General features: G+C 40.4%; 1 protein-coding gene across 1 annotated transcript; it reads left to right on the forward strand.

Moving 5' to 3' along the window:
• Window positions 1-7372: 7372 nt before the first annotated feature.
• Window positions 7373-18144, forward strand: CCNE2 (cyclin E2). The gene is made up of 11 exons (XM_070940447.1): window positions 7373-7386; window positions 7477-7579; window positions 8581-8628; window positions 9020-9171; window positions 10476-10611; window positions 11240-11386; window positions 12850-12945; window positions 13993-14127; window positions 15284-15395; window positions 17009-17163; window positions 17939-18144. The coding sequence occupies exons 1-11, from the start codon at window positions 7373-7375 to the stop codon at window positions 18029-18031; spliced, it is 1191 nt and encodes a 396-aa protein (XP_070796548.1). The 3' UTR covers window positions 18032-18144.
• Window positions 18145-18511: the final 367 nt, after the last annotated feature.

Here is an 18511-nt window from a genome sequence, read left to right on the forward strand (position 1 = left end):
CTGAGCCTTTAAATGGTCTCTCAGTCTGGTTCAGTAGGAGTCACAATCATGGGAAAGACTGCTGACCTGACGGTTGTGCAGAAAACCATCATTGACACCCTCCACCTTTCCTGGAGGGAAAGCCTCAAAAGGTAATTGGAAAATAAATTGGATGTTCCCAAAGTGCTGTATCAAAGTACATTAATAGAAAGTTATGTGGAAGGGAAAAGTGTGGAAGAAAAAGGTGCACAAGCAGCAGGGATGATGGCAGCCTAGAGAGGATTGTCAGGAAAAGGCCATTCAAAAGTGTTGGGGACTTTCACAAGGAGTGGACTGAGGCTGGAGTCAGTGCATCAAGAGCCACCACACACAGACGGATCCTGGACATGGGCTTCGAATGTCGTATTCCTCTTGTCAAGCCATTCCTGAACAACAAACAACGTCAGAAGCATCTTACCTGGGCTAAAGAAAAAAAGAACTGGTCTGTTGCTCAGTGGTCCAAAGTCCTCTTTTCTGATGAGAGCAACTTTTGCATCTCATTTGGAAACCAAGGACCGAGTCTGGAGGAAAAATGGAGAGGCACACACTGCAAGATGCTTGAAGTCCAGTGTGAAGTTTTCATAGTCTGTGTTGATTTGGGGACCCATGTCATCTGCTGGTGTTGGTCCACTGTGCTTCATTAAGTCCAGGGTCAACGCAGCCATCTACCAGGAGATTTTGAAGCACTTCATGCTTCCTTCTGCAGACGAGCTTTATGGGGATGCTGACTTCATTTTCCAGCAGGACCTTTGCACCTGCCCACACTGCTAAAAGTACCAAAACCTGGTTCAATGACCATGGGATTACTCTGCTTGATTGGCCAGCAAACTCGCCTGACCTGAACCCCATAGAGAATCTATGGGGCATTGCCAAGAGAAAGATGAGAGACATGAGACCGAACAATGCAGAAGAGCTGAAGGCTGCTATTGAAGCATCCTGGTCTTCCATAACACCTCAGCAGTGCCACAGGTTGATAGCATCCATGCCACACCACATTGAGGCAGTAATTGATGTAAAAGGGGCCCAAACCAAGTACTGAGTACATACGCATGCTTATACTTTTCAGAGGTCCAATATTGTTCTACGTACAATCCTTGTTTTATTGATTTCCTGTAATATTCTAATTTTCTGAGATTGTGAATTTGGGGTTTTCATGAGCTGTAAGCCATAATCATCAAAATTATGACAAATCAAGGCTTGAACTATCTCGCTTTGCATGTAATGAGTCTATCTCATATATTAATTTCACCTTTTAAGTTGCATTACTGAAATAAATGAACTTTTGCACGATATTTTAATTTTTCGAGTTTCACCTGTACTTTCTATCAATTCAGTCATACCCAGATTACATCTTGATTGATACACACACACACAAAATTAAAATAGAATACAGGTAGTCCTCGATTTACAATAGTTCATTTAGTGACAGTTCAAAGTTACAAAGGCACTGAAAAATGTGTCTTGTGATTGTTTCTCACACTTACGACCATTGCAGTATCCCCAGATATGTGATCAAAATTCAGACACTTGGCAACTGACTTAAATTAAGCAGTAGGCTCTAAGAATTAAAGCAGTAGGCTCCCTTTGATGCGTTTATCTTTACTTTAGGCATATTTTTATTGAGATGATTAACATGATGACTCATCCATTCTAGGTGTCATCCATTTCAGGTTTTATAATGGTTATTATATTCTAAAAAGCAGAGACATCACTCTGCCAACAAAAGTGTGTATAGTCAAGGCTATGGTTTTCCCAGTTGCAATGTATGGTTGTGAAAGTTGGACCATAAGGAAGGCTGAGCACCAAAGAATTGAGGCCTTTGAACAATGATGCTGGAGAAGACTACTGCGAGTCCCTTGGCCTGCAAGGTGATCAAACTGGTCAGTCCTAGAGGAGATCAACCCTGACTGCTCTTTAGAAGGCCAGATCCTGAAGGTGAAACTCAAATACTTTGGCCACCTAATGAGAAGGAAGGACTCACTGGAGAAGAGCCAAATGCTGGGAAAGATTGAGGGCAAAAGAAGAAGGGGACGGCAGAGAATGAGGTGGCTGGATGGAGTCACTGAAGCAGTCGGCATGAGCTTAAATGGACTCCAGAGGATGGTAGAGGACAGAAAGGCCTGGAGGAACATTGTTCATGGGGTGGCGATTGGTGGGACACGACTTCACAACTAACAACAACAATGGTTATTAACCTCTAGAATACCCCTTCCTGTGTTAATATACTATTCACACAAGCAAACGTCTCCCCAAAGAGTAGTTCATGTGGGTCAGCCATGTGTTAAGGTCTAAATAGGTTCTGATTATACACTTTCTTACAGTTCAACATCAAAGTCAATATGTTCCTCTTCAGATGGAATAAACGAAACAGCTCTGAGGCAATGGAGATTCTGTCTCCCTTCAATTTCTCATACTGTTCTGGAGCAGTGTGGTAGTCAGAGTGGACCTTAGAAACAGAGCCAAGGCTCACCATCACTTGGGCTGAAGGAGCAATGAGCATCTGCCAGGAGAACAGAATGGACTAGCAGCACTCCAACAGGGTGTTTGCAAAGAAAAATTAAGACACTTGGCTTTTCAAGTCATTAAGAAGAGATAAATTCCAAAGTTGAATTCTTCTGGAGGAATTCTTTATCGGAAGAAAATTGCAAGGAAATTGCAAATTTCCTTTTGCAAGAAGTGCAAAAGAAGAGCCTTGGTAGTACAGTGGTTTAAAGCACCCTGTTATTAACAGCTGCCTGCAATTACTGCAGGTTCGAATTTTACCAGGCTCAAGGTTGACTCAGCCTTCCATCCTTTCTAAGGTAGGTTAAATGAGGACCCAGTTGTGGGAGCAATAAGCTGACTTTGTATAAATATACAAAAGCATGAAGGCTATTGCTTAACGCATTGTAAGCCGCCCTGAGTCTCCGGAGAAGGGCGGCATATAAATCTGACAAAGGAAAGGAAAGGAAAAAGGAAAAGGAAATCAATGCCACTCTAATTCTTCCTTAAAGCCGAATGCTGCTCTGTGCTTCTGTATAGCCAACCCGGCAGGTTTAATGGGGCTTATTCCCAACAAAAAGTACAAAGTTTTGCAATGTCCCAACAGTGCCTTTTCAGGAGGCAACTGGACTTGTTTTTTCTCTTGAAGATGTTTTGCTTCTCATCCAAGAAGCTTCTTCAACTCTGACAGGATAGCGAGGAATGGAAGGATTTATATTCCTTGCATCATTTGCATCCTTTTAGAAGCACTTGGAGGTTTATCTGTGTCCTCAGGATCACCCGAGTAGTGCTCCTGGTACCTGTAGTCTACAATTTTTCCTCTGGAAATCCATTCCTACTCTCCCACACCATTCAATGGGTGTCCATCCCAAATTGTATAGCTAAAAGTCTGTAGAGATTCTCAGTCATCCAGATCAAGTTGTCCCAAAGATGCTTTTTCAGGAGACAACTGGACTTTGTTTTTTTTTCTTTTCTTTTGAAGACGTTTCGCTGCAGAAAGAACCATGACCTGGATGACTGAGAATCTCTACAGACTTTTAAGTTTTGCAATGCTTCCTCCGAAGAAATACTGCAACCTCCTTTCCCGTTTAGAGAAGCCACGGCTGCAGTCCCCGCGGTGAAGGCAGAGCGGCGCTTCCTTTTCCCCAACTTCAAACCGGCTTGTTGTTTACATTTTGCTGACAACTCCACGTTGCCGAGATTCTCTCCCTTCTCATTGGCTGAGGCGCGCCGTTTGACTCCGCCCAGGGGCGGCGACAAAGCGCCAAACAAACCAGCGGGGCCGGCTGAAACCCGGGGAGCGTCGGGTTCCGCGGGCTCCCCGAGCTGCTGCTGCGCCCGATGGTCTTAAAGCGGATTGGGCTTGGCGGGGGACCTTTATATCTCGCACGTGGGAAAGAGCTTGGGAAGAGGGCGCACGGGCTTTACCTCGGACAAGGGGCTTCGTTTTATCCCTTGTGGGCTAAATTCCCCGGGTACAAACCTGGCATCTCACCCGGCATTTCCAGGGAGAGACAGATGCTCTCGGAGCTACCGGGCTGGCGGTACCACCACGCCGCCCCTGACGAGCCGAAGAGTGGTCAGCCTTGCAGGGAGGCCGCTCGGAGCGGTGATGTCAGCGAAAGCACATTTGGCGGGACTGGAAGGGGAAGGGAGGACAGCCGGCAGGGACTAAGCGGCGCGCTATTGCGCAATCGCCGGGGGTTTTTTTGTGGGTGGGGGGGAGAATAAAGCAGCCTGGAGCAGAGCTTTCTTTCTGCAAAGCGCGCCGAGCGGGTGCAGGAAAAAGACACCCCCACCACTATCACGCTGGCCCCGGTTTTGAGGAGCGGCTTTCAAAATCTTCTTTCCCTTCACCTGCAAAGGGGGAACAGCAGCCCCAGACTAAGCGGGGCTCTCCTTGCAGGGGTGAAAGGAAGCGGCCTTCTCTCGCGGAGATAACTGCCTGGATGCGGGTTGAAGCGGCCGGAGGGAGCAGGCGGCGGGCGGGAGAAATCCGCAGCCCGGGAACCGCAGGCGCTGACTGGAGGGAAGAGCCGGGAGCCGCCCTGGCGCATGCGCAGACGTGGCCCATATAGAGCCTTGGCGCCGGCGCCAGCTGAGAACAGTTCAGTTTCTGCGCGGCTGAAGCGACTGAGGTGCGGTGCGTGGGGGCTCCGGCGGGGAGGGTGGGGGGAGGCTGCCCGAGGGGGCGCCGGGGTGGTGGTGGTTGCCCTGCCCGGGCTCCCACCCACCCCCGGTTTTCCTCTGCGAGGGAGCGCTGGGTGGGGGAGCGGCTGTGGGGATGCTTTTTTGGGGGGGCGGGATTGCGCCCCAAGATTCTGAGGGGGGTCTTTAAGGGGGGGGCATGGGTGGGGGCGACTGGCAGCGGGGCAAAAGGCGCGAGGCTCCTGGCCAAGGGGAAGGAAGCCAGAAGGCGGGATGCACGCCCGCCAGCTCGCCGACTTGCATTTTGGAGGGAGAATGAGGCGGGGAAAGGGAAATAACGGGGATCCCCAGCCCATCCGACCTCGGGGAGGTCAGCTCGGAGGGTGTCGTGGCGGGAGAGAGGGGTGTCTGCCCCTCGGGTGGAAAAGGGCTGCTTCTGGGTAGTTTCATATCTCTCTCCCTCCCCCCACCCCCCGGCTTGGAGGGAATCCCGGGCATGAGAAGAGGCGATTTTTGGGGGGATGTCTGGCTCGGGGGGGGGGGGTCGGTCGAGCCTTATCCGAAGTGGGGAGCTATGAGCCTTCAGCGTAGGGGATATCCGAAGAGGTAAGACCCGGCTCGATCGGCCTGCCTATGCTGGGAGTGCCAGATATTTTTGGAGGGAGAGAGCCGGACTCCCTCCCCGCGTTGCAAGAGGGTGGAATTTGGGGGGGTGGGGATCCCGCTCGTTCATTTCCCGGGCTGCCCCAGCACTTACCCTTCTCTCACCCCCCCCCCAAATCCAGATGGGGTGCCGGGCATGCGCGAAGGTGGAAGGCGCTTTCTCAGCAGAAGGCGGGAGAGAGAGTGAGCCAGTTTGGGGAGGTGGGGGGAGCTCGTTTCTCCTCCGAAATACCCTCCCACCCACCTCCCCGAAGTATTTGCCCAAGGGTCGAAAGACCGGCTCTTGATCGGTGCCATCCTGGGGTGGGGGAAGGTCTGGGTGTCCGGACTTTTGCTCCATTTGGAGGGAAACCTTAATGCAAAGAGCGGGGAGCAATCGGGGTTCCTAGGGTCCCCTTGGAGCACTTCTGTCAAAAGTCTCTCTTCGACTATCGGGGTGCGACAAATGAAGCGCTTCCCCCCCCCCCCCCACAAATAAGTAACCGAAGGCGGGAAAGGTTTCCTGTTCTCTTGTGTGACTCTATTTAAAGGGGTGTTTCCACCCCACCCCGGTTCCCGCTTGCCACCTTCCCTCCCCCCTCAATTGTAAATTTAGCAAGGCGTTATTATTGCACCCCACTTCTTCCCCCTTTTACTTGCATTCCCTGGATCCAGCAATCCCACGCCAGCGGGTTAAGAGTGGCGACAATCGGGACTCGGGTGGACATTGGGAGGACGCTCAGAGTGAAGCCTTTGCTGCTGCTGCTGCTGCTGTTGCCGCCTTCTTCACTTACCCGCTCTCTGCAAATTGGCGCGGGGTTGTTAAGAGCGGAGAAACGGGGGCATTTGAAGAGCTCCTGCTTGACGAGCAAGGGTTATAGAACAGGATCAGGCCCCTTCCCGCCCAGCAGAAAGAAAAGTTGGGGAGATATTGAAGTTTTATTTTGTTTTTTGTTTCCCATCAAGAGAAACCACAATGTATCTGTTTGTAGTCATAATGAGCTACCATAATAATGGATAAAATAAAGGCTGGGAGTTCTACAGTAGTCAGTATGTATATCTGTGCCCAGAAAAGTTTCAGGTACAAAACCGGCTCCTAATGAAAGTACAATTGTGCTGGTTCTTAAACTGCTAAGATTTTCAGTATATCCTATGTATCTGTATCACTTAATATTGGATTATACAATTCTCACTTCATTGTAACCAACACTGTACAGGGCTATAATATTTGTAGTTGCTTTCGAGAAAGGAAACAGAAGGTGCCTCAAGAAGGATCTTTAAATATAGTACAAAATGGCTACTGTGAGGCAATAAATGGAAGTAGGCAAACCTGAAACTGACTCGATTCTTTGAAAGGATGGAAAGGTAACCTTTACTTCTAAGGGGTTAGACTAGTGTTTCTCAACCTTGGCAGCTTCAAAAATATGTTGACTTAAACTCTCAGAATTCCTCAGCCAATAATTCTGAGAGCCGATGTCCATACATCTTCGAGCTACTATGGCTGAGAAATACTGGTTTAGAGAAATCTGTTATCTTAGGTTGAGACAGTGTGCCAGTCTCCCAATTCAATTCACCTGATTCAGGCATGCAAATTTTTTCCAGGATGAAACATGACTAATGTGGGCAGTTTGCCCAATGAATTTTCTTTCCCAAGCCCAGGCTTTTCAGGAGAAACAGGAGCCTGCCTTTCTGTGGAGCACTTGTTTGTTCTGGTTGTACATTTCAGAACCTGGATTTCAGAAACATATATTTGGATGTATTCCCACTTGGGTGGGGGTGTTTGGACTAGATGATCTACAAGGTCCCTTCCAACTCTGTAAATCTGATGTGCCATAAATTTGTGCCTTGGTCCTTTGTTGTCCTTTATGTTACTGTAGCAAGTCTTGGGTACAGTATGCAACTTGAATGCGTACATAGAGACAAGTTCCCCAACTTTTGGGGTGCAACAAATGAAGCACTTTTTCAGAATAAGTAATTGAAGCCAGGAATTTTCATAAGCTAGTGTTTAATGGAAAAACGGTGGCTTTGAATTAACATCTAATCTTTTGTTATTTGCAGGAAATAATTTGGAATTTCCAATAAGATGTCCAGACGAAGGTAATGATCGCTTTTATAATTATATAATGCAAGTAAAGCAGCGCACTCTTCTATGTCACTGATGGAATAAAATATCTTTCCTTTCTGCAGTAGCCGTTTGCAAGCTAAACTGCATCAGCCATGCCAGGTCACATCTCCAGAAGAACTGCAGGTTCCATTGTCACTTCAGAACAGGAAAAGGAAATCGATGCAGGTGGGTTGGAATTTTTAGAGTCACAAATAGAAAAAAGATTGTGTATGAACTGGGGTGGTCTTATGCAATGACCAGTGAATAATTCAATCCAGTGGAATCTGTAGGGCAGACCAAGGGTAGGAGAAGAATGACAAAAACAGTATTGCCGCTTTTGTAAATGCATTATGATGTGCATACATAAAAATGAGGCAGGACTTGCAGCACAATGTTGCAATGTTGCTTTCATCCTTCTGACAAAAGAATCAAGCTCCTTTGGATGCAACTGATTTAAGTCTCTGTGTGCATGTATGTGTGTGTGTGCATATTTGTGTGTGTGTGTATGTATGTATATACACATGTGTATATGGTATTAGCATCTCAAGCATATGCCATAGATTTACAAATACTAAGGGTCCAATTCATTAATGCATTTATACTGACCCCCCCCCCCCCCCGAGAAATCACGTTGTCTTAGATGGAGACTTGTTCTCAGCTCCACCACAAAAATCCTGCAGAGTACTTTGAGAAGATTGATTGTTCCAAACAGACACATGAAATCTGATTGAGTGGGACCTTGAGTGCATGTCTTGTGACACCTTAACTATGGCCTGAATCTGCCTTTTCCACTGACCCAATTTTATTTTAGGGTGACATTGTCAGGGAAACCTCAAGTATATGGCAGTATCTGTATTCGCACATCAGGTGGAAATATTTGACAACATACAACAGAATCCCCTTTACCTGTTAAGTATATGAGATTGACCTTGCTTGATTGTAAAAAACAAATTATTTTATTTCCTTTTTGATTAAAGAAAGTATGTACAGCTGTTTAATAATCATGAAACAAAGTTGGATAGGTTATCAGGCTCTGATGAATATTTTGAATAACAAGCCGTACATTTAGAGTCTTATTGTTTTTGTCCCTGGGTCCCAATTGTTTGAGAAGCTCTTGATGAATCTGAGGAGCTGGATATTAGTTCATTGCTGCTCAAGTATTAATGGTTTTTGTTTGTTTTCCAAAGGACTCCAAGATAGATGAAGAAAATGTGGGATATCAATATGAAATTAAGGTATGGTTGATCTGTGTAACACTGCTTTGAAATATAATTGGATTCCGTTCTTCAGAAGGTGGTAATTTAGAAAGTATATGTGGATTCAATATAAGGGGAAGATTTTATTCACCCCTGTATTGGCAGGGGTGTTTAGTTGTGTTTAGTTTTAATAAACACATAAGAAGGGAATGCATGACATGCTTTTAATGTTATAATTTGTTTATGAAGACCATTTTTCACTAAGGAAACATTGCATTTTAGTTCCCAGAATAAAACTGCTTAGTTAAAATGGGTATGGGCTGATAACATAATATGAATGACATAAATCCATATTAAAAAATGCATGGGATGAAGACATCACTGTTTGCCAAAAAACTATCTAAGAACTGTATTATTATTTTATTTTTAGAGCTGTTGGCCATCCACAATATCAGGTGGTGTATCTCCTTGCATAATAATAGAAACTCCACACAAAGAAAGTACAACCACAGACTTTTCCAGATTCAAAAAATACAGGTTTAGAAATCTCTTCATAAATCCATCACCTTTACCAGATCTTAGGTAAGCTAGATGCGCTGAAAATTTATTTAAAATATTGCTATGTATTGATATATCCATGGAGAAAATAGGATATCCCGTCAGAAAGCCTCATGCATAGCTATGGTTAAACTGTACCTAAGCGTTAAATGTGCTGTCTAAAAGAAAGACATATATGTTACTTAGATAGAGTAGTTTCCTTAAATAGGCTTGAAGTAATGTCATCCTGCATTTGGATAACGTGCCTAACAATTCCGAGAGATTGATAAACCATGCTTATTAGAAGCAGCAGTGCTTTGGCTACACTCATGGTTCTATGCAGAGCTGGGGAGGCAGAACGTGTTCCATGCAGAACTATTGTTAAGGAGGGTATACAAAAGTGTTACGCTTAACTTGGTTCCAGTGATATATGGAACATAATAAAGAACTCACCATGCAGCTGTTTCAAAAGTTTTGGTTTTAGTCTAAGCCTTCAACATGTTTTCAGAGGTAATGCTAAAATCTCAATTCTTGATGGACAAGTGCATCTTGGAATGCAATTGATTATTTGCCAGGAGAAAACTACCTGATTGTAGTCACTTGAAGAGCTTTCATTCCAGGAACAACACTTGAAAATAACAGCTGCATTTTCTCAATATGGTTGTTGTACCATTCCCCTCCCTCCATTTTGAAAGGGAAAATGGGAGCTCTGAGTTCATATATAACAAATAAAACATCTCTTCTTGTGACCTCTCTTCTAAAGTATGAAATTGTCATAAAGTAATCTGTTTTGTTGTTAAAACTGACCAACATGACAATTTTTTGTGCTGAGGCTTCTGGTATAATAAAACAGCTAACTGATTTTTAAAATGTGGAACTCATTTTGGTATGGTTGCTGTGTAATAAACATCCTATTTTTAAGCAGACAGTAGAATTTAGGAATATAAATTCTCAAAAGTCCAAGATAAGCTATAGCTTTGCACAGAATATGTGTTTTGATCTTATTCATGCTATTTTTTGTTTTCTGCTTCTTTTGCACATAAAAATCTTCTGTGTTACAGTTTTGTCTCAAGTGAAATGTCTGTTTATTTTTCTACTGTTTTTTTTGTATTTATGAAATATCCAGTACTGAAAAACAACTAGGAAATGCAGTAAATAAAATGGCACTTAATTTCACAGCATTTAACAGAATCACTGTTAAATATATATTTTGTTTTAGAAATTAAAAATAATAAATTGGGTTCACCAAACAGAAGCATTTAGTTTCAGAATCAAATAGTTGTGCCAAAGCAAATTTGCATGTTTGTTTTTTCTTTTATCCGAAATTTTATTATTTATCTTGATTTTAGTTGGGGAAGTTCTAGAGATGTTTGGTTCAACATTCTCAAAAAAGAAAACAAATATTCTCACTGCAAGCATTTCACATCGCTACATTCAAACCTACAGCCACATATGAGATCAGTCCTATTGGATTGGCTTCTAGAGGTAAGTATTGAAATAAGATTGTAAAACAACACTGAGGGAACAGCATAGTGTCCAAGAATCTTAAGCATTTAATTTGTTTACTTTTAATAATGTATATTTTCCTTCTTAAGTTAAAGCACCAGTTTTAAATTAAGGATTTAACATTACTTCTAGAACGTCAGTGAATAATATTAAAAGAGAAAGGTGGATTTTATGATCAAATCTGAAAGGTATCAACCTTGTTCAGTAAAGTAGCAAGAAAGAAAGGTGTTTTATGAACTCTACCCACCTCATTGCTTGACTTGTCTCCTTAAACTACATGCATCAGCAAGTCATCTATAAAGGAATACTTGCAAGCTTGCAACTTTAAATGTTTCATATATCAGATATGTGATTGAGGAATCAAACCTGCATATATAAGATTTCATGTTAACACACACACACACACACACACACACACACACACACACACACACACACCTTATGGTATAGTTCCAGCCCCAGGTATGCTTGCTTTGCATGTGAAGAATTATTAGAACAAAATCAAGTAAAAAAAAATTGATTTTTATTTAAAATTAAGGGCATGTAATATCAAAATGAAATTTTCACCAACCATTCAGAATGTTGTTTGCTATGCATTTCATTACAGGTATGTGAAGTATACACACTTCATAGAGAAACATTCTATTTGGCCCAAGACTTTTTTGATAGATTCATGTTGACTCAGAAGGACATAAATAAAACCATGCTTCAGCTTATAGGAATTACAACCCTGTTCATTGCTTCCAAGCTTGAGGTAAGTAGAGACATGCAATACATTTCTGCAGCTACTTGGTTATACTTAGTATTGGGGCAGAATTGAGGAGACTCTGTTTCCCATCTACTTTCATCCATGAAAACTCACAAGATAATTTTGGGTCAGTCTTCTTCTCTTTGACAGTCTTCTTCAGTAGGTCATTGTTATGGAGATGAAAATGAAAAGAAATCCCAATTTAAATTGTCTTGAGCTCCCCAGAAATAGTATATACTTTTAAAAGTCATTCCCTGAAGCTGTGCTTTCAATCAGAAAATTCGAAGGCAATGGTGCACCACTTTTGAAAATGTGCTTTCCTAGAAAACTGCCTATGCTTGTTTTATTTATTAGGACATTTTATCTCACCTTTATTACATTATAAGTAACTCAAGGTGTTACTTACATAATACTCTTTTCTTCTCCTATTTTCCTCACAGCAATCTTGTGAGGTAACTTGGGCTGAGGGTGAATGATTGTCCCAAAATCACCCAGCTGACTTTCATGCCTAAAATGGGACTAGAACTCATAGTCTCCTGGTTTCTAGGCCAGCACCTTAACCACTACGTCAAAGTGGCTCTCCAGTTTGTTTTTGGAGTCACCAGGAGTAAAATCTGACTTGAAAGCAAGCAAGCAAACTAATCAAAAAGATCTTAAATATCTAATATTCAGTCAAATAAAAATCGTAAAGCCTAATCCCCCGTACATAGCTCATATAACTTTCAAAATCTAATGACAGCTGAGGAAGTATCGGGTAGATTTAGTGAATTTGGTTACAAAGTAGGAAACAGGCTCTGTAGCTAATCTGCTAACCTTTTAGAAGTTTGATGGGTTCTTATAAGTGTGACTGGGTTTGAGATCAGATAAAATAGTCTCTTCTGAAAATAAAAGTATTTCAGGAAACTTCCTGAAAATATCCAAATGATTTCCCTTTCATAGGCTGTAGGGATATTTCTGACCTAGACTTATTAAAAACAAAGCACTTATGGTCAGCTTTAGGATGTCCTGCTAATTCATTTTTTTAAAAAAAATATTATTTGGGAAGATAATGCATGTTGAAACATTGCCATGTCATTTTACTCAGCATATAGAAACTCATTTAGGTTAAATAACTCAGATTTCTAGAGATTTGGAAAGCTGGTGCAGTTTAGGAATAGATATCCTAACATAGCCGACAGTTATTTGTAGATTGATTTTTTATTTTTATTTTGCAAGGTTAGGGCAGAGAAAGAATTACCAGTGGATTTCTGATATATTCGGGATTGCATAGGGAGCACTGCTGTTTTACACAATAGATTGTATCTACGTAGCCAATTATGTTTCCTGTGGGAAATTTTAAAAAAATCAGTAATTGAATTGAGCTTCTTCCAAGTTGTAAAACTAAAATACATATTTATACTGCTTAGGGATGTAGAAAACTGTGATCAGTTCTGCAAAGTCTGTTTTAACACTGTTTCTTCTTTTTAAAGGAAATATATGCTCCTAAACTGCAGGAGTTTGCCTACGTTACTGATGGTGCTTGCAGTGAAGATGACATTATAAGGATGGAACTAATTATACTAAAGGTAACAAAACAATTTGAGCCCTTCTTTCTGGAACTGATATACTAGGAATTAATTTACCAACCTCTTATCTGAACTGCTTTTAAATACTGCTTTATAAATGCTAGGTCTTAATTCTTGCCTTAAAGTTGTATATTACTAATCAGCTGGGAAAAATCCCTTTTAAAGGAAAAGTTAGTTATTTTAAGCGCAGTTATTTTTTCCAGCGTAATAGTTGATGGAAGAAAATTTAACTGTCTTATTGAAGAATTAAGACTAGGAATTGAAGAATTAGGACTAGGAATTGCTCATGCTAGTGGTGTGATTCTAGATGTAGCTATATTAAATGAGTATATGAAGCTCGAACAAGTTTTGCTTTTGAGATTATTCACATTAGCCTTATCACAGAACATTTTGTTTGGCTTGTTCAGAATGGGATCTCTTCAGTGGATTATTTCCAGAATGTTGTAAGACTTGACAGAAATTACCTTTTTTTTCCCCAGGCTGAGATATGTCCTTAGCTTTTGAGTAGACTTCTACTCAAATTGTCATGGTTCTAAATGTATCTGAGGTTAGGACAAACAAATCAATGACCTAAACTTGATTGTGTGTTTTAACTGAATATACATTTAATGAACATAGTTAAATCCCCATATATTTAATAATTTCCCCATGGTGTCATATTCAATTACAAATCTGTGGTAAGTTTTAGGGCGGGGGGGAATCTAGAGGCTTTGAAGATCTCATGTAGATCTAGAATTTCAGATTGTACAGTTGGCCTATGCAAAATGCTTTGATTTGAAAGGTCATCCCTTCCACTAATATTACACATTGAAAAATTAGCATGCTATCAAATATGAAAATAAGAACTTACTTATCACATATTTATTTAATACTTATAATAATACTTATTTATGACATAATAAAGAATGCTACCTCTTCTGCTGTTTGTGAGACTAAAATAATGAAAGCTTATTTACTTAGAGAGTATCTGTTGCAGATATCCCACAGTTTGAAAGCTAAACCACTGCAATAGACAGCCCTATAAACATTATGTTTTAATATTTGTAGGCTCTTAAGTGGGAGTTGTGCCCAGTGACCGTAATCTCCTGGCTGAACCTTTATCTTCAAGTGGATGCAGTGAAGGATGCTCCCAAAGTGCTGCTACCTCAATATTCTCAGGACAAATTTATTGAAATAGCACAGGTAGGTTTCTGTTTCAGCATGCATGGCATGTAAAGCTGGGGGGACAACTGCTATTACTGACAGTAAAGCTATTGTCATTCTAGATAGCATTAAAAATGTAGTATAGGAAGCCATAATCTGCAATCACCTTATGCTCTATCCATGCTTCTTTTCTAATTGCATGTCTCCTTCATTGTATGACCTCTGATGCGTTGTTCTCTGGAGATAAGAAATGTTGCTTTCTTGGGATTCTGTTAGAGGCCTAATTTTTCTTAAAACTATATTCTAAATTCTAAAGAGATTTTACAGCAGTCAGCAGTTGTAAAAAAAAGATTTTTTTAAAAAAAATGCATAGCATATTGAATTCTTGTAGTGTAGATGCAAAAAAGAACCAGTTTTAACTTTCTTTGGAATATAGCATCACCTGTTAACCTCCATGTATTAAACCAGCTATAATTGTAATTTATAATTATATAAAGTATTTACAGGTAGATTTTTGTTTGATTTGCACCAGATATACAAATGTTCTCGACTTCATAGTAAAAGCAAATGATTCCCTATCCAAAAGAAGAAAGCTGGGAGACAGTTTTATACTAAGTTAGTTAAGATACTAAAAATAAAATCTTTGGCTCAAAATACCAATTCTACATTTATGCCTTGATCTCTGGATCTCAATCAAAGAGCAGAGAAGATCCTTCAAGTCTGAAATCTGTTTAACCTTGAAGTAGCACTAGCTAAATTTCAACTTAATGCAGATGCATAACTTATTTAATTCAATAAACTGAATCTAGATAGATCTAACGAAGAGAACAGATAAGTAGATAGAAAATCTAAGCCTCCAATCAAATTGCAGACTACTGTAGGTGGGAAAGCAAAACAGCCACTTGACTGGGCTTTGAAGTATGAAAGTTGTGAGCCATAATGAGCTGCTGTCTGAGGTGCTCAGCTTCACTGTCTAAAAGGCAATTACCATCAGCTTTGCATGAGAAATTAACACTGATTGGGAGGCAGACCTACAGCACAAATATAGGCTGTGAGTCAGATGCAAATTTAATGAGTCAGTAAATCTGAGTTTTTCTAATATAAATGTGGGAAAGATATAATAGATTTTATACTGAGCTTATATTGCGCAATAATTGATGTAGTTCTTTCTAATGATATGTATGTCATTCCACAGCTTTTAGATCTCTGTATTATAGATGTCAATTCTCTGGATTTCCAATATAGGATATTGGCAGCTGCTGCCCTCTGCTATCATACCTCAGAACTAGTAGTAAAGAAGGCTTCAGGTATGGTAAACTATGAATAATTGTGTATTTTTATTTTCATTTTAGGAAGTTAATGTATGTGAGGCTGCAAGTGTCATAAGATATTGAAGGGCACAATATTTAATAAATTTGGCATATTCATGACATGATCATAAAAGTGATGAATTATAGTATCCTCCCCACCCTATCTCTCTCTGTGTGTTTTCTCAGTTAATTGAAGAGTGAGCAGGTAGATCTAGAGAAATGGCATCTAAATGTTCAATACAATACTTCCTTTTCTCATCCTGAGACTTCCTGCTTCCTGGGCCTTGCCTCATCCACCCTCTTCTTTTCCTTAATTTTTCTTAATTTCCTTCTTTTTCAGCCACAGATTAAAGTAATAGATTTCTTCTATGATTTCCATGGCCCATTTTCACTTCTATCTTAAGCATGATTAAAAAATATTGTCTCAGTATGAATTGGGGAATTTCATCCAATGAGATTCTGTCTCTTTTTTTAAAAAAAATGTTCTTCTGTTGCTGTTTTTAATCTCGTCTTGAACACTTGATGGAGAAAACAATGTAAAGAATGAGGGGAAAATATGGCTGTATAGCTATTTTCCACTCTTTTTCCTTCTTTGTGCTCTTGGATAGTCTCAAAGAGTGTTAAGAGAAAATAACCATATTTCTTTCTGCATTCTCCTCCTTCCCCTTCATTTTTTTTTGTTTGATTTACAATGTTTGCAATTATATTCAGTTCTCATGAGAAAATTTTTGCCCTTTTATTTGGACTTTCTAAAACCTTTGCAAATAATTCTTTCGTGTAGTCCTTTCTTCAGTTGTGCATTTTGGTGTAAATCTTTTTACTATTCATTAAATGAGTCTGCTCTTATGAATAATACGATTCACGTTAAAATCCAACAGTGATTAGTCACAAGTAAACATGACTAGCCATGAAATAAGAAGTGTTTTATTCTATTGTCTTAAGTTGTCAGACTATATAAATGTTAATTTCCAATCATATGATCAATGACTTACTTCCTCTATTATAATAAAATACACCTGCAAATATAGTATATGTAAAAGAACTATTCAGATCTTCGAAGGGCACTTAATTTCAATGATAGCTGAGCGCCCTCTATGCTGCTTTTGCTCCTTTGCTTGCAATAGTGAAGAGTGTGTTTGGCAGGTCAGATATTGGTGGATGCTAGAGATTGCTAAAAGAAGACTGAGGTAACACTGTCCTGCACTTATAGAGAGCCAAGGTGGCGCAGTGGTTAGAGTGCAGTACTGCAGGCTACTTCAGCTGACTGCTAGCTGCAGTTCAGCAGTCCAAATCTCACCAGCTCAAGGTTGACCCAGCCTTCCATTCTTCTGAGGTGGGTAAAATGAGGACCCAGATTATTGGGGGCAATAGGCTGACTCTGTTAACCGCATAGAGAGGGCTGTAAGGCATTGTGAAGTGGTATATAGGTCTAAATGCTATTGCTATTATAGTGACTAGAAGAGGCTTCTGTGTAAGAGCAGTGCAAAAGCTTCTTCCAGCCTTGCAAGTTAACAGAAGTAAAAAATCAACAGGAGGCTTTGAGACATTAGTATATCACAGATGTCGAGTATTTCAGATAGCTACAGTAAATTCTTTTGCTTTGTTTTTAGGATTGGATTGGACTAATATTGCAGAATGCGTAGAGTGGATGGAACCATTTTTCAAAGTAGCAAAAAAAATACCAGTGAAATTGAAAAATTTCAAGAAGATTGCAGTGGAAGATAGACATAACATACAAACCCATACAAACTATTTGGATATGTTGGTAAGAATGAATTTTCCCTCTTTAAATGTTTGGTCTTCCATTGTGATTATACTTTCTTGGAATTAGAAAAATGCTTCTTTATATCTCTCCTACCTAATATAGTTATTTGGTAGTAGTATGCATTTTCCTATGATTCTAAGATGACAAGAATCATACTTCCATCTACCATGGTCTGGACAAGGCCTAGAACATTGGGGTGAGGATTATCTGGAATCTAAAGAACAGTAGTTGAACTAGCCATGCACAAAAGGGTTGTCAGCAGAAAACGTTGAGACCATACGGTCATCTGTGGAGATTTCCAGCTTCAGGTCCAGCTGCTGACAAAGCATGCAACAATTTGGCTAGCATTATGAATTCTAAACTATCTGCTGATTTAATAATACCTAAATGATGATTTAGTAAATTTGACTACCATGATCTGAAATTGTTCTTGCAAGAAATGATCATCAATAGGAAGCTTATAATAACCCTTTGAGATATGTGAAAGCCAGTGTGGTGCTATGGTGAAAGTGTTGGTCAAGATCCAATGAGACCCAGGTTAAAGTCCACCCTCAGCCCTAGGAGCTCTCAGTGACTTTGGACCATCCACTCCGTTTTGGCCCAACATACTTTGCAGAGTGATTATTTCACCTTTTCAAAGAGATGACACATTGTGGCTAGAGGATTTTTTTCTCCTTTCATCACAATAATAATTGTCCTTTTTACTGGACAGAATGAAATTAACAATAAAGTAGTTTCTTTTTCATCACAATAATTTGTTCTTTTTATTGGATAGGATGAAATTAACTATGAAGTAGCAGTACCCAGTCAGCTATCACCGGTATCTACGGGAGGAATAATAACTCCTCCAAAGAGTTCTGAAAAGTGAAAATCCTGTGTGCGAAGACTGGGATCTTTGTTAAGACTGAATATACAAACAGCTTTTACACTTGATGTGGCTGACCAGACTATCAGGATGCAACTGAAGGACATTCACATGCAGCTGGCCTGGATCTTTTACATTTAAAGCCCAATGAGGCCTAGAGAAATTGGATTTTTTCTGATTAACTACATTCATAATTAACTATGGATTTTTAACTTAAAATTGTCTTAAGCAACTTTTAATTTTTTTAACAGATGCAAATGAATTTGTCAAATTTAGTTATTTGTGAATTTAATAGTACTGTTTTGCCAATTGTCTATTGGTGTATGCTGGTTTTGCATAGGATAAAACATTCTTCTGACCTGTGGTGATAAAACCCTGAGTGAGGAAGTCTGAATCTAAGGACTCAACAAAGTGAGTCACTTTTCAGCTTGCACATTGGTGCAGCCACAAAGTAAAAGCCTTTATATTAACCTTTTTAATCTA

The sequence above is a fragment of the Pituophis catenifer genome, unplaced genomic scaffold (genome assembly GCF_029215685.1).
Source record: "Pituophis catenifer annectens isolate HBS135680 unplaced genomic scaffold, rPitCat1.0.hap2 SCAF_3, whole genome shotgun sequence".
NCBI lineage: Eukaryota > Metazoa > Chordata > Lepidosauria > Squamata > Colubridae > Pituophis > Pituophis catenifer.